This window comes from Armigeres subalbatus, chromosome 2 (genome assembly GCF_024139115.2).
Source record: "Armigeres subalbatus isolate Guangzhou_Male chromosome 2, GZ_Asu_2, whole genome shotgun sequence".
Lineage (NCBI taxonomy): Eukaryota > Metazoa > Arthropoda > Insecta > Diptera > Culicidae > Armigeres > Armigeres subalbatus.
In genome coordinates, this window is record NC_085140.1 from 336,984,332 (window position 1) to 337,000,564 (window position 16,233).

At 43.9% G+C, this 16,233-nt stretch overlaps 2 protein-coding genes and 1 long non-coding RNA gene across 4 annotated transcripts; 2 read left to right on the top strand and 1 right to left on the bottom strand.

Annotated features, from left to right (window-relative positions):
* The first annotated feature begins 2,863 nt into the window (after positions 1-2,863).
* Positions 2,864-3,337, top strand: LOC134216979 (uncharacterized). Its single transcript, XR_009980891.1, has 3 exons — positions 2,864-2,984; positions 3,063-3,134; positions 3,200-3,337. It is a non-coding gene; the product is annotated as an uncharacterized LOC134216979 (long non-coding RNA).
* A 7,656-nt stretch (positions 3,338-10,993) lies between these two features.
* LOC134212814 (zinc finger protein 3 homolog) lies at positions 10,994-12,577 on the top strand. Of its 2 annotated transcripts, none has more exons than XM_062691009.1 (2): positions 10,994-11,256; positions 11,318-12,577. In XM_062691009.1, the coding sequence occupies exon 2, from the start codon at positions 11,326-11,328 to the stop codon at positions 12,544-12,546; it is 1,221 nt and encodes a 406-aa protein (XP_062546993.1). In that variant the 5' UTR covers positions 10,994-11,256; positions 11,318-11,325; the 3' UTR covers positions 12,547-12,577. The 2 variants fall into 2 exon arrangements, with proteins under 2 accessions (XP_062546993.1, XP_062546994.1); XM_062691010.1 differs by having other exon boundaries at positions 11,214-11,252.
* Positions 12,578-12,914: 337 nt separating this feature from the next.
* Positions 12,915-15,511, bottom strand: LOC134212813 (methylcrotonoyl-CoA carboxylase subunit alpha, mitochondrial). The gene is made up of 3 exons (XM_062691008.1): positions 15,300-15,511; positions 13,467-15,237; positions 12,915-13,406 (listed from the first exon to the last, which is right to left on the bottom strand). The coding sequence occupies exons 1-3, from the start codon at positions 15,329-15,331 to the stop codon at positions 13,116-13,118; spliced, it is 2,094 nt and encodes a 697-aa protein (XP_062546992.1). The 5' UTR covers positions 15,332-15,511; the 3' UTR covers positions 12,915-13,115.
* Positions 15,512-16,233: the final 722 nt, after the last annotated feature.

A 16,233-nucleotide genomic window follows, 5' to 3' on the forward strand; every position in this document is an offset into this window, starting at 1 on the left:
CAGACAACAGACACCTCACCGGTGTACAGGCCTGTCCGGCCTCTAGAAAGGTCCAGACATGCAAGGAACACAGCTAAACTTAAACCACTGCGAGGCAGCGCAAGCGCTGCTACAACAGTCGGTTACCGAGTGTAAAGCTGATGTTGCCTTGCTGTCCGACCCATATCGCATCCCTGCTGGAAACGGCAGTTGGGTTGCTGACAAGTCCGGATCGGTGGCAATCTGGACTTGCGGGCGGTTCCCCATTCAGGAGATAATATCATCTCCTAACGATGAGGGTTTCGTTATAGCAAAGGTAAACGGAGTTTACTTTTGTAGCTGTTACTATCCTCCTAGATGGAGTATAGGGCAGTATACTAGCGTAGTGCACTCTTGCGGTCAAACTAACTGGTCTAAAACCGTTAGTAGTAGCAGGGGACTTCAACGCGTGGGCGGTGGACTGGGGATCCCGGTTCACCAACGCTAGAGGTCATATTCTGCTAGAGTCTCTAGCGGGACTTAATGTAGTCCTGCTGAATGAAGGCCAAGTGTCAACATTCAGAGGACCAAACGGTGAATCATGCATCGACGTGACCTTCTGCAGCGCGGGATGGACGTTGAATCCGGATTGGAGAGTACATGAAGGGTATACAGCTAGTGACCATCAGGAACTTCGTTTTATGGTTAGCTATACCCCCACTGGATCTAGAGCTACGAGAAAGGTCAGAGGTGCTGATCAAGGATGGCGCACCTCACAGTTCGATCGAGAACTGCTGATTGAATCACTACAGTGGGAAGATCGGACCTTGAACCTTAATGGTGACGAGTTGACCGATGTCTTGACACGAGCTTGCAACATGGCTATGCCAAGGAAGTGTAAGCCATATGGGAACCGCTGAACTTCGTAGATCTTGCCTTAAAGCCAAAAGAAGACTACGACGTGCAAGAAACGAGGTTGATCGACTTGATAGACGCCGGACATTCCAGACAGCAAGCAGAGCTCTAAACTACGATATAAAGTGTAGTAAAAGAGCATGCTTTGAAAGGCTGTGCAGTATGGCAAACAACACTCCATGGGGAGATGCTTACAGGATAGTGATGGCTAAAACAAATAGCACACCTCCTGAGAGATTTCCGGAGATGTAAGCTAGGATCGTTGAAGGGCTGTTCCCGAAGCATGATTCGCCAGACTGGCCTGATACACCGTATGGGTCGGTTGACGTGGTCCCGTTAGTGACTATCGAAGAGCTTATCGAAACCGCAAGAGGTTTTAAGCTCAATAAGGCGCCGGGTTCGGATGGTATTCCGAACCTGGCCCTCAAACACGCGATTCTTGCCGCTCCAGATATGTTCAGGAGCTGCCTCCAACGTTGTCTGGATAAAGGAAACTTTCCAGATCGTGGGAAACGACAGAAATTGGTGTTATTGCCCAAGCCTGGGAAATCCCCGGGAGAACCTTCGGCATACAGACCGATTTGCCTCCTCGATGGATCTGGTAAGCTGCTTGAGAGGGTTATACTGAACAAATTGTCGACCTATACCGAGCGTATTGGTGGGCTGTCAAACAACCAGTATGGCTTCCGTAAAGGTCGTTCCAGCGTCGAAGCAATTCGCTCGGTAACGGATACGGCCAAGATAGCGAGAGATTTTAACAGGCGAGGTATTAGATACTGCGCATTGATTACACTTGATGTAAAAAATGCGTTTAACAATGCTAGCTGGGCAGCTATTGCTGACTCCCTGCAACGATTGAGAGTTCCGGATTACCTGTGCAGGATACTGAAAAGTTAGTTTCAGAATAGGGTGTTGATATACGACACGGATGCTGGGCAAAAGTCGATCGAAGTGTCAGCGGGTGTTCCACAGGAATCGATCCTCGGACCGGTTCGGTGGAATATTATGTACGACGGAGTATTACGCTTAAGTCACCCGCCCGGTGTGACATTCGAAGGCTTCGCGGATGACGTAATGCTAGAGGTAACAGGAGACACTCTCGACGAAGTCGAACTGAAGGTTTCATACGCGATTGGCAGAGTGGAGGAATGGCTCAACTCGAGACGGTTGTCCCTTGCATACCACAAGACGGAAGTAGTGGTAGTGCATAACCGCCATGGGTTGCAGCAAGCGAGGATAAGAGTAGGGACCTGCACAGTTAACTCCGTGAGGTCTCTCAAGCATCTGGGCGTGATGATCGACGATAAGCTCAATTTAACGAGCCACGTCGATTATGCATGTCAGCGGGCTTCATTGGCGATACAATCTTTATCACGAATGATGTCCAACAGATCGGCGGTGCTTAGTCAAGTGCGTAGGTTGATAGCGGGCGTAGCATTGTCTATCATCCGCTATGGCGTACCGGCATGGGCCGTAGCACTAAAGGCCGAGTACAATGTAAAGAAATTGATCAGAGTACACCGGCTGATGTGCCTACGTGTTGCGAGCGCATATCGCACCATATCATATGAGGCGGTGTGCGTTATAGCTGGGATGATGCCGATAGACATACTCCTAGAGGAAGATGTGGAGTGCTACAACGGAAGGGACTCGGTGCAAGTGCGACGTGTCAAGAGAGCAGCCTCGCTGCTCAAATGGCAAATAGCATGGGACACCGCAGTCAAAGGTCGTTGGACCCACAGACTGATTCCGGATGTGTCCAACTGGGTCGATAGAAAACATGGTCAGGTCAACTTCCACCTAACACAGGTGTTGTCTGAACATGGTTGCTTTAAAAAAATCCTACACAGGTGTTAACACCGCTATCGTACCCACCGTGTCCACCAACACTGCTACATACAAACGGAACAAGCCTGCCTGAGTTTCGTTGCCGATTTACATCGTCTGCTTAGAAAGGAGGATGAAGAATGAATTGATAGAAGAAAAGATGAAGAAATGTAAACAAATCTGCCATTAGGATTGAATTAGATGCGTTGAATTTATAAAATCTTATACTGTGAATTATAAGTGCCAGTAAACTATCTTGTGCTTAGGATTGTGGAATATTTGCAGTAAGTAATTGTACAAATTATACTATTCAGGAAAATGGATTATTTATTAATAAGTGCTTTCAAATTCCCTTCAAATAGTCCAACTGTTCATCTCGGTGATCGCCTTATATCGTAACTGAAAAGAAAAGAAATCATAATTAATTGCGGCTTGTAAGTTATAGAAAGTGACCTGAAAAGAAATTGACACTGAATTAGAGATTGTTATTTGTACGCAGGGAAAGTATCCGATACAAAAAGAAACCAGGATCGAGTAGAAAGGTGTGGTGTGCAAGAGTACAATAAGACCAATTATTGTAAGTAGACACTAAAGATAAAACTGTGAGTTGCTAATTAAATATAAATTCTAGTTTGAGCTGCCGCAAAATCTGGGCTGCTTCGAGAAATTTGGTTCAAATCCGAACAACAGGTTTGGCTTCGCAGATTCTGCGGAGTGTCCAGAATGTGTAGGAGAGGTAGAGTCGGCAGAGCATGTGATGTTCGCATGCCCTCGATTCGAGGTAGAACGCAATGTCATGCTGCTTGTTAGCGGTATGGATTCAACCCCGGACAACTTCGTCGAGAGGATGTGCCGGGAGGAAGTTATATAGAATGCGGTGAACACAGCATCTCAACAGATTATGTCGAAACTGCAGCGGTGGTGGCGTCTTGAACAAAACCAACGAATGCAGTAAGGGTCTGTCCACAAATTACGTAACGCTTTTGGGGGGAGGGGGAGGTCCAACTTGCGTTATACTTTGTTACACTAAAAGGTAAGGGGTACTACCTAATGTTACGCATAATGCGAATAAAAATTTATTTGAATGTCTTTTTTAAAATCACTGATTGAAGTAATTGCTGTTTATCGTTATCGAATATTAGTCATTATCGAAATCAAGCATGCTGACCAAACGAATATTGTATTTCTCGACACCACAGTTCCAGTAAACTATGTAAATGGTTATGATCGCAAATTCTATTTTCGTTTGTACTAGCTGCATTCTGCATTTTTGTTCATGTGCCGTCCCTAACAGTCCCTAACCCAAATGCTTCAGCAAAGTAAAAGAATCTGCCTTTAAAATTTTCACAGTTACGCGTTACATGGGGGGGGAGGGAGTATCAAAAATGTTACTTTTTGTTACGAAGGGGAGGAAGGGTGTCGAAAACTCGGATTTTTGCGTTACGTAATTTGTGAACAGACCCTAAGGGCACCTGTGATGCAGTGAACACTTTGCTCACCCCGACAACCAACATTTCGCGGTTGGGCTGCGGGGACCTCCGTATGTAGATATAGAGGTCATTGCGGTTCATGCGCGGTGGTTGTTGTCGGGGTGCTCGTCTCCTACATGAGATTATGATACGGACCGCTAGGTTACTATCATAGCTTGCGATCGACGGGTGGTGAGGTGACCACCCTTGAAGTCGATGTGTATTAACGTCAAGTGCGTTAGCATATAAGCGTGAGCGATCTCAATAGTCCCCCCCTGATGTATTGCTTAATTCCGGGCCAGGGGTACGGACTGGCGAAAGGGTTTTGGTTTTAGTGGGTCGGGTAATATACCCATCCCCACACTACCTGAGTTAACCTCCTCAGGTGTCTGGATGCAGATTTCCGTTTACCCTTGCTACGAATGGCGGATCGAATATCTATCTATGGTACTTCTTTAAAGTCTGTGTGGGTGTGAAATAGCTCTTACAATCTAGTGTACAACGAGATTAATATTTGCTACTCACTACTGCGTGTTCGGAACTCATCTCGAGTGCCATCACAGCAGGCTCGTCCAAGCAGCAAGTCAACCTGTCACTTTCGTTTCGACTCCGAACCAGCATACAGGTAAGACACGTGGCATCTGCATAGGAGGTTCCTTTCCGGTTCATTTCGGATTCTCACGAAAGTCCAACCCCGTACTGCTTACCGTTTTTAATTAAATTGCTTCTAGAATTTTTGGGAAGAGTTTTAAAAACTTCGTCGTATGGTTGCTCGTGGAGATTTTTTTTATTATCATCTTTCTGCTTCTTCTTCTTTTTCATACAACAACATCAAAGCGTAAATCAACGTAGGCGCCACCTGAAACGACTTAATTTTGTTTGGGCGTGTTATTGTTGATATTTCAAGACAAAATTTTCAAAACGACTTATGTGCTTTTGTAAACAAAGATTCAAACGACGATTTGACGAATCTGATAGCTTTCCCACGCAAACCAACACCATCAACAGGTAGCGGAATCCTTCACCTGTGACGTAATAGCCTAGCATGTATCTGCTACCTTTATATATATTACCTTGTATCTTGACATTTGTATTCTCATGACCTGTAATAAAGAGACATTGATTCACGCACAACAACGTTACAATGGTGTCAGAAAAAAGTTACTGAATATTCTTTAAATATTCGTGAATCCGGTGCGATCGTTAGTGGAAATATCTGGCAAAGTGCAGAGAATGCACATCGTGTGCCTATTTATGTTCCTAACGCTGTTATTTGGCGTCTACACACTTAAAAGCCAGATTTTATTTCGGTAAAATCATTTAACGAATATCGTCAAAACATATTGTTTTACCGAAATATTTTAAAGTTAATTACCGAAAATCAGCTAGTTAAATGTACTACTGAAATTCGGCAGAATATTTTGCGATCATCGTCGGTAAACCATCCACTTTACCGATTTTCGGAGAAATAGATTTGTCAAACGTCAAAACGCCGCAAAAGCACGTGTTAAACAAAAAAAAACAACCTGAATGGTTTTCCGACAACGGCTGCTAAAAATATCTCCAAGTAAGTCTTAAAATCTAAATTTACTTTATGTCGGGCTTAAATATTTGTTTTTTTAGGACATACCATCGAAATGATTGAACGAATTTTCAACGATTTTCGTGACATGGAAGAGGTTTCCAGCTCGCCATCGTTGAAGCTCGTATTTTGTGTAAAAAAATATTTTTTTTTATAAATTCGTTTTATGTCCATATTATTCGTGAATAAATATTTTTTTTGATTTCCTGCTGCATTACGCTTTGGTTTTTTTATTATGTTTCATTAAAAACCAACAAGAATGCAATAATTTACAAGATTTCGGTAAAGCACTTTGCCGAACACTTCGGCAACCTATTGCCGAACAGCACGGCAAATTTTGACAGCTGGATGTTTTCACACATTTTACGACCAGTCGGTAATTCGAACTTTTACCGAGATTTTTACCGACATCTCAGCTGTTGGATTCTCGGTAATATATTTTGCCGGCCTCGGCAAAAAAAATTAAGTGTGTAGGCGAGGTCTATTACGGTTTAGATAGGAAGTCAAAATCGAGTTCTACCGGGTTCCGATAAAATGGCGTCGGCTGCAAGTCTGAAGCCACCTATGCCGATCGTGTTGGGAGAGAACATGGCCGCTCAGTGGAAGAGTTGGGCTCGGCAATATTCTTGGTTCGCCACAGCAACGCAGCTGTCGGAAAATGCGGACGAGGTGCAAGCGGCAACATTTATGAGTACGACTTTACGACACGTTCGGCTTGCGCCCAGAAGAAGAAAATGACGTTGACGTGATAAAAGCTAAGTTTGATGAATATTTCACTCCCAAATCTTGCATAACCTTCGAACGATATAATTTCAATCAAATCGTTCAGCGGGAGGATGAACAGTTTGACAGTTTCGTCACTAGAGTGAAAGAGCAGGCCAAAAAATGCTCATTTAGTGTGCTTAATGATTCTCTTGTTAAAGATCGAATCATAATCGGGGTAAAATATACTAGTCTAGTGCCACAGTTACTGAACGATGATTTAACGCTGCAGAAGACAATAGAGTTGTGCCGTAATTTCGAATTAACAACCATTCAAACCAAAGCGTTGGCAGGGGAAGCAAAAGTGGACGCAGTGAATTCGTCAATGAAGAAACATGTTAGTGGTCGATACGAAGAGCGAGAAGTGTTTCAATGCAAAAAGTGCGGAAGGAAACACGTGAAGCGATCCTGTCCTGCCTTTGGTAAAACATGTCGAAAATGTGGAGTGCCAAACCATTTCGCCGCTATGTGTAAATCCAAGAATGTCGTACACGCCGTTGGAGTATCAGAGGAGAATGAAACGGAGTCCGATGATGACTCAGAAGAACTGTTCATTGGTACAGTGGAAAGCACAAGAAATGAGAGTGACTGGTTTGAGGTAGTGAAAGTACACAACAAAAGTTCTCGGTGAAGCTTGACTCGGGTGCCCACTGTAATGTGGTATCATTGTGGTTGGTAAAGCAGCTGCATCAATCGAAAACGAAATGGCTGGTTTCGTTCTCAAATCATCGAATGAAAGTGCTTGGAGAAATCTACCCGGTGTGCCGCATTAAGAACAGAGACTGCAACATCACGTTCAAAGTGGTTGAAGAGTCCGTAGTGCCAGTGCTGGGTAAGGATACGTGTATTGCTCAACGACTGATAGCGCGAGTGGATACCGTTCAAGTGCTGGATGACACAGTGTTCGACGGACTTGGGTATCTAAAGGATTACGTGTACGATATAGATCTGATCCCGAATACTAAGTGGGAAACAAGACCGGCGCGCGGGTCACGCCCCGCATAGCATCCGAGCAGCAGTAAAGAAAGAACTGAATTCCATGGAACGTCTCGATGTTATAGAAAAGATTCACACAGCAACCCCGATGGTCAACGCAATGGTCCTGGTTAAACGAAACGACAAGCTTCGCATATGCATCGACCCATCACAGGCAAATAACAATTTATTACGACGGTACTATCCTCTCACAACGATAGAAGAAATAGCAACTCGACTCAAAAATTCTAAATACTTTACAATTCTTGACTGCAAAAAGGGGTTTTGGCAGATCATGGTCTCGGAAAAGACGACTAAGTATCTAGCTTTTGTAGCATCATGGGGAAGATATGTTTGCAAGCGGTTACCTTTTGGGCTGGCTTCAGCTCCAGAAGTGTTTCAAAAAGTTATGTACGATACTCTGGAGGGCATTGAAGGGGTGCAGTTTGCTATGGATGATATCTTGATTCATGCGAAAAACTCAGAGGAGCTAGCTAAAATAACTGAAAAGGTGGTAAAAAGGCTACAGGCAGCAGGGCTCAAACTCAACAGAGACAAATGTTTGTTCAATCAGACAAGCGTCAAATTTCTTGGTCACATAGTAACTGACGGCGGGTTGAAAGCAGATCCAGAAAAATTGGATGCTATTGTTAAACTCAGAACACCAACCAACAGAACAGAACTTCAAAGGGCATTGGGAATGATAACCTACATGGGAAAGTTTGTTCCCAATTTATCGGACGTAACAGCACCACTAAGAAGTCTTTTGTCCAAAGGGGTTGATTGGGAATGGGGTTGTGATCAAGAGGATTCGTTTCAGAAAATCAAATCTCTCATGCAATCGCCTCCAATACTTCGATACTACGATCTGAATTTACCGGTAACCCTGTCAGTGGATGCAAGCTCGCACGCTCTCGGAGCTGTTTTACTACAACAGGGTTGCCCAGTAGCGTACGCATCCAAAGCGTTGACGCCTTCTGAGATTAATTACCCCCAAATAGAGAAAGAAGCCACTGCCATACGCTTTGCTTGTTCAAAGTTTCACCAATATATATATGGAAAATAAACTAACGATCGAAACCGATCATAAACCCCTTGAATCCATATTTAAGAAACCACTTGATAGAGCTCCCCCGTCTACGCAGAATAAGACTAGAAGTAGCCCTTATAATCCCACAGTCGTGTACGTCAAAGGATCCAACATTCCGATCCCAGACATATTGAGTCGTGATGTCGATAACACCTCAACAACTGAAGAAGATAACCAAATAGAGGTACATATTGTATTGCAGATGACCAAAAGCGCTAGCACGGACCTAAAGCAGCACTCGGATGCGGATTTGGAGATGCAGTCACTAAAGGCGGTGATTATGCTAGGTTGGCCGGAATCAAGAAACGACCTATTGCCAGAATTACGAAAATACTGGGGTTGTCGAGATGAGCTGACTGTTTATGACGGGTTAATATTCAAGTCGAATCAGGTGCTCATTCCACATTCGACGAGGAACGCTATGCTGGTGAAGATACATAGTGGACATTCCGGCTTTCAAAGCTGTATTCGCAGGGCAAGGCAAGTGTTGTTTTGGATAGGTATGGCTAGTGACATTCGGGAAATGGTAGAAAATTGCGCGATATGCCAGTGTGATCAACGTAACAACACGAAAAGCACCATTATCCTAAAGGACATTCCAGGCCTTCCTCTCGAGAGAGTCGCTTCCGACCTGTTCCACTTGAAAGGAAAAGAGTAAAGTAGTTAAGAGCAAAAGTTCTTCTCGTCGATAGCTTTTCTGGATACTTCGATTTCAAACAACTATCTGAAACAACATCTAACCAAGTAATCCAACAATTGAAAGAATGGTTCTGCGTTCACGGAATTACTCAAATTTTGGAGACGGACAATCGTCCTCAATATGCTTCTGAAGCGTTTCGCCAATTTAGCCGTCAATGGCGTTTCGGACCAGACATCAAGTCCTCACTTTACAAGAGCAAACGGATTAGCTGAACGAAGCGTGCAAGTAGCCAAATCGATGCTGAAAAAGTGTAGTGATGATCAGTCGGATATACGTTTGGCATTACTTCACATGCGGAACACACCTCGTAGTAGTCTCATACCATCACCCAATGAAAGGCTTATGGGTCGTTTGGTACGATCGAACATGCCGATGACGTTGGAAGCACTAAGGCCTAGAGTAGCAGTGAACGTTCAGCAATTAATGGAACGCGAAAGAATGATCCAGAAGAATTACGCAGATAGAGGAACTCAGGAACCATCGCAGTTCGCCGAACAAGAACAGATTCTCGTGCAGGATCAATCGTCGCAGAAATGGACGCCAGGGACTGTAGTGAAACAACTTGATCAGCATCGTTCATATCTGGTATCCGATGGCGATAGAACAGTGAGGAGGAATGCCCATCACTTGCGCAAGTTACGCGGCGGTGGTCAAGTTGAAGAACCTTTGCAAGAAAATCTACAGCCTGAAGATAATCTGAGTGCATCAGTGGCTGAGACTAGTATCAACAGAAGACACCATTCAACAATCGAGGCCTACAGAGAAGACGTAACCGCGGCACCGCAGATGACACGTTCTGGTCGCAAAGTAAAACCAAAGAGATGTAATGAATATGAATACTACTAAAAGGGGAAGATGTGACGTAATAGCCTAACATGTATCTGCTGCCTTTATATATTCCTTGTATACCTTGTATCTTGACATTTGTATTCTCATGACAGCTCATGACCAGTAATAAAGAGAAATTGATTCACGCATAGCAACACAACGTTACACACCTACCCATTGATGGTGTTGGTTTGCGTGGGAGAGCTATCAGATTCGTCAAATCGTCGTTTCAATCTTTGTTTACTAAAGCAGATAAGTCGTTTTGAAAATTTTGTCTTGATTTATGATGACAAACGACATGAAATTTGCTTGCTGAGGGTCTGTCTCAATTGGATAATTAAACTGAAATTAAACTTAAAAGTGACATTTCAATAATTATCAAATAACCCTGCTCGCAGAGCAAGATTACTTTTGACAGATATCGAATCATTTTCCATCGATGTTCTATTGGAATTGCTGGGTAGCACCAGCCATTCTTATAACGGGGTGATTTTTTAATTTTCGAACTGTCACTTTTAAGTTTAATTCTCAAAATGAGACAGACCCTAAGAATCTTCCAGGAATAGGCTATTATACGGGGCTCTAGTTTATAATCTTCTTTTTGAATTAGCATTCGAAATTCCTAGAAAGATTTTACAAAAAACTCATTTGGCTGCACTGTTGACATTCGGTGTAACGTGCAATGAGCTTCACGGTGCAATGGTTTGATGACCTTTCTGTCCAATTCCACTTTTCATCTTTTGTTTTGATATTGTTATTCGAGCTGCTTTCGTTTTGACGTGAAAATTTTATTGGAATAGACCAATGCAAGATCTTCACTTAACCTCACTTATTTGACAGTTCACAGAGCTTATTTACAGGGTGTTGAAATTAAAATCGATCAGCGGGAAATAAAAATCCGTAAATTTCCCTCAAAATCATTTTGATCCGAATATTCTAGTGATATGCTTATATTCCTACCATAAATCAATCATGAAAGCCATCAATATTCTTAATTAATCGCAAAGCAGTTTTTCCGAAACTGCTCCAGAGACTATGTCCCTGTAAACAAGCTCTGTGAACTGTCAACCTACGTCATCTTGCACTGGTCTATTGTACATTAATAATTGGAAACTACTTTTGCTGGGTATTTTGTATTTTAAAGCTGCAAGTAATTTGATTCACAAAAGCTTTTACCCACTCAAACGTGTATCTAAATTCGTGAATTTCAGGCTCCGGAATGATAGAGTTTATCAAAGTTGAAGTTCAAACATTTGAAGAGGAGCCATCGGTGTCGGAGATCAACATTGGAGAGCAGAACCGCATCCAGCGACTATGTGACCTTAAGAAGCAGCTTCAAACGGTAAATGCATTCGAACTTCTTAAAAACCGCTATCTTGAATCGTTAGAGCAAAAACAAAATGTGGAGATTCTCAGCAGTTCCTCGAAACTCCCAGATCCAGAATTGGGTAGTGCAAATAATGAGACGGAGTGCATTTGCGAAGTTTGTGGTCAAACGTTTAGCACCCTGAAGCACATGCTTCGCCATATGGACGGGTATCACGCAATCCCTGGTTCGCTCATCAAGCGAACGGGGAAATCATTGTTCAAGTGCAAATTCTGTGAGCTGGAATTCCAGGCTCGTAGTCAACTGCTGCGACACAATGAGCGGGAACACGCTAATCCTAGCTCCAGCGCTGAGGAAAACCAACCAAAGCGAAGAAAGAAGCTTCTTGAGGAAGCACTCTTATTGCAGAAGACAACTTGCGTTCATTGCGATGTGAAAACAGGCAGTATGGAGGAATTTGTTGCTCACCTAGAGGTGCACCATGCCGGTAAATTTTGTGATATTTGCTACAAGATATTTCAAGATTCGACTTACATGATGCTCCACAAAAGAGTACATTTAGGGCAAAATCCGTTTGCGTGTGATTTTTGTCCCAAGGTCTTCAAAACTTTACAGCATGTGGGAGAGCACCGGCGAGGCCATACGGGTGATAAGCCTTTCAAGTGCACGGAATGCCCCATGGAGTTCGCTCGATCGGGGGATCTCAATAAGCACAAGAAGTTTAAACACACGAAAAGTCCGTCATTTATTTGTGCACAGTGCCCCGCAACGTTCTACAGTTCGTCGCTGTTCTATCGGCACAAGCGGAAGCATCTTGACGCAGAGCAGGGCATCGACGACTCTGTAGTGGGAGAATTCCCTTGCCGACAGTGTAAGGAAATGTTCAGAAATGGAAACGAACGTAAGGAGCACGTACTGCTGCGGCATGGCGAGGGAAGACCGTTCGAGTGTGTGGACTGCGGTAAACGGTTCAAGCTGGCAAATCATTTGAAAGCCCATGCGTTGACGCACATTGGGGTGAAGACGCAAACATGCGATGAGTGTCCAGCTGCGTTCTATTTGGCAGGCGATCTGAGGAGACATCAGAAGAGGCACCTGAAATCAATGGAATGATAGACATCAATAAATCTTAGAAAAATTCAAACCGTAAGTGTACTTCATGTATTTTAATTTAGTCGTGAAATTTCCTTATTTTTGACTACTGTTCGTATGAATGTATTGTTCGTTAAAAAACCGTGATGTATTATAGATTTTTCCAATTTAGTTTAGTAGTCGCCCCAAGCAAGGAAAATTGGGATCAGCCTATTCAGATTACGAGCTCTATGTCATGATATAGTATCCTGATGTCAAAGCTCACTCATCTTATTCTCATCTCATTTCATTTCATATAAAATCAGGTAAAAGCCTCATAATCTGTATAGGCTATTAGAGTTTCACATTTACTGTTAACTCATTGCAAAATCTTGACTTTGAAAAATAAATTCTTTTCAAGGCACTATAAATTTTTTTTATTAAAATTCATAACATTTTACAACGCTTGGCGTTTAATATGATTCCTAATTCTACCCAACTCTTGTCCTACAAAAGAAAGTCACAATTTATTTCTAATAAATGCACAATTGGTCAGTATTTGCTTGTAGTAAATGCACAACTGGTCTTCCGAATTTCTTGACGTCCACCATCTAGCTTGTTTCGAATGCAATCAAAACAGCACCTTTTTGAACGTTTGAACCCTCGGCATTGGGAACCGCCTTGACGACTCCTTCCTTGGCAGCCTTCAGAACGTGCTCCATTTTCATGGCAATGAGAACGGCGAGTGGCGTACCTGCTTTAACAGAGTCACCTGGCTTAACGAACACCTTGTCCAATACTCCCGGCATTGGCGCAATGACGGAACCGACATTTGCTCCCTCTATGGCACTATCGGCAGTCACGAACTTAGGTTGAACCAACTCAGCAGAAGTAAGGCCACTCTGTGAAAAGAATCAAGCATTTCATTACAAAAAAAAGCGTAAAAAATGTTTCGAACTTACATCATCGTACAATGCGATTGACCCGTTTTCAATTACTGTATTAAAACACGAAACATGTCCATTGATGTTGGTCTGCAGCAGGAAGCGATTTTCGTGTGCCTTTCTGGTTGCCTTCACATTCAGCCATGCGCCTCCATCGATGCGAATTTCAAAATCACCTCCCTTTGATTTTACTTCAACCTGGTGCTCCTTTTCGCCAACTTTCAGACTGAACTTTCTAGTCGGAGTATAATTCGGACGGAAGTTCAGTTCCAGGTCAAACGGATTCAACCGATTCAACGACTTGCGGGTGCTGGCATTCTCGTTCAAAACGTAAGCCAAAGCCATTTGTGCCAGCTTCTCGTTCGTGACGGTCTTCACCGGGAACAAAGTCGACATGTGCTGATCGATGAACCCAGTGTGCACATCGGCCAATTGGAAGTGACCATGCCTGGCAAGATCGATCAGGAAATTGATATTCGTCTGCAGTCCAGCGATTTGGTAGTTGCGCAACTGCTCAACTAACAACTGAAGAGCACTCGGTCGATTCTCTCCCCACACGACCAATTTTGCAATCATCGGATCATAATGAATCGACACTTCATCTCCCTGGCGGACACCGGTTTCCACTCTGGTAGTGCTAGAAGGCACCGGCGTCGACAGATAGTTTAAAGGGCCAGCCCCGGGCAAAAAACCTCCTGCTGGATCTTCTGCGTAGATTCTAGCTTCAAATGCATGACCTGTCTTACGGATTTGCGTCTGCGTCAACGGAATTGGCTCTCCGGAGGCAACTTTGATCTGCCACTCAACCAGATCGGTTCCGGTAATCATTTCGGTGATTGGATGCTCGACCTGCAGGCGGGTGTTCATCTCCATAAAATGGAAAGACAGATCTTCCTTGTCCAGAATAAACTCCACCGTCCCAGCACCGACATAATTTACGGCCTTGGCTGCACGAACTGCTGCCTCGCCAAGCTGAACTCGCAGCTCTTCCGATAATCCCGGAGCAGGAGCCTCTTCAATGATTTTCTGATGACGTCTCTGAACTGAACAATCTCGCTCATAAAGGTAAACTGCATTTCCGTGGTGGTCGGCAAAAACCTGCACTTCCACATGGCGTGGCGACCGCACGTACCTTTCCAACAACATAGAGCTATCTCCAAAAGCTTTATCTGATTCGGTCCTCGCTGATTGCAGCGCTGGGAAAAAGTCCTCTTCAGTTTCAGCAATTCTCATGCCCTTTCCGCCGCCGCCGCGTACTGCCTTGATCATCAGCGGGAATCCAATTATTTTCGCTTCTTGCAACAACCGCTCGTCCGACTGATCCTCTCCGTGATATCCATTAATAATTGGAACACCCGCCTCGCTCATGATATGCTTCGATGTGCTCTTGATGCCCATATCTCGGATGGCACTAGCTGGTGGACCAATGAAGATCACTCCCTCCTGCTGGCACAGTTCAGCAAACTCGACATTTTCCGACAGGAACCCATATCCAGGATGAATGGCCTGGCAACCGGTCTTCTTGGCTACTTCTAGAATTTTCTCCCCACGCAGATAGGATTGTTGCGACGCTGGCGGCCCAATATTGTATGCCTCATTGGCCATTTTGGTATGCAGGGATCTCTCGTCAGCATCGGAGAAAACCGCCACCGTTTGGATGCCAAGCCGACTTGCAGTACGCATCACGCGGCACGCAATCTCGCCACGATTGGCAATTAGTAGCTTGTTGATCTGACGCGTGGGCACATTCTTCGAGTCATGCCGAGCACCGGTAGATAGGAACCTACACCTGCAACAGATCCAACATACGTAAGCAACAGAATTACATAACGAAATCATTGAGGGACTTACCCAGCTAAAGCGTTTCTTATTTTAAATAACATTTTTGAATTTATTTAGAATACAAAATGCGGGATGGAATGTTGGGCAATTTAGAAACAGAGAACTTGTCAATCACCACACTGTCCCGTTCCAAATAATATAGAAACTGCTTCCTGCTCGCAAGGCTCGGAATAAAGAATAAAGTTGCTTCGTTGTTATGCGCCGCAAGCAGAACCAGAGCTGTCATTATTTTTTGACGCAGTTTGTAAAACAGTTGCTAAGGGGCCTCCGCCGCGATTGGTTCATGAAAAATATCGCTAAGAAATCGAGTATTAAGAGCATCCCCAAGTAACCATAAGCATTATTGTCAGATTTTCTGGATATGATACACTGCGCGGCGTTTGTAATGTTCCCAAATGGGTACTTGCACAAAACTGTGGGAAGTTGTCACGGAGGCTTCCCACGGTACGCAGCGGAACCGATCTACACTCCCGGCGGGGTATTTCGGACGCGATCAGTGGAAGTAAACACAAGCGGTTACTGTCTACGCGGTGGTCAATTTATTACTATTATTTACATACATTCACAGGGCTGGTCACGGATTATAAACATCGACAACATATAATAGACTGGCCCAAAGTCAACACTCCTCCTCGAGGTTTATCATCACGTAGTTCTCACAAAGTTTTACAAACACAAAGTCAACACATAGTTCTAGATGGGCACTTATCGATGTACTATCTACATTAAGGTAGCCTCACACCTCGGGAATTTGGTTCATGGATTTTTTCCCCATGCATTTTTACATATGCGATGTTTTCGGGATTTGGACACGGAAAATCAAAATCCCTGCCCTATTTAAAATGCACGGGGACCAAAATCCGGCGGAAAATTTTCTCGAGGTGTAAGGTAGCCTTTACCAGCTCCTGTGTCGTCTTATTCACCGCTTCGGCTTTGTCAAGCG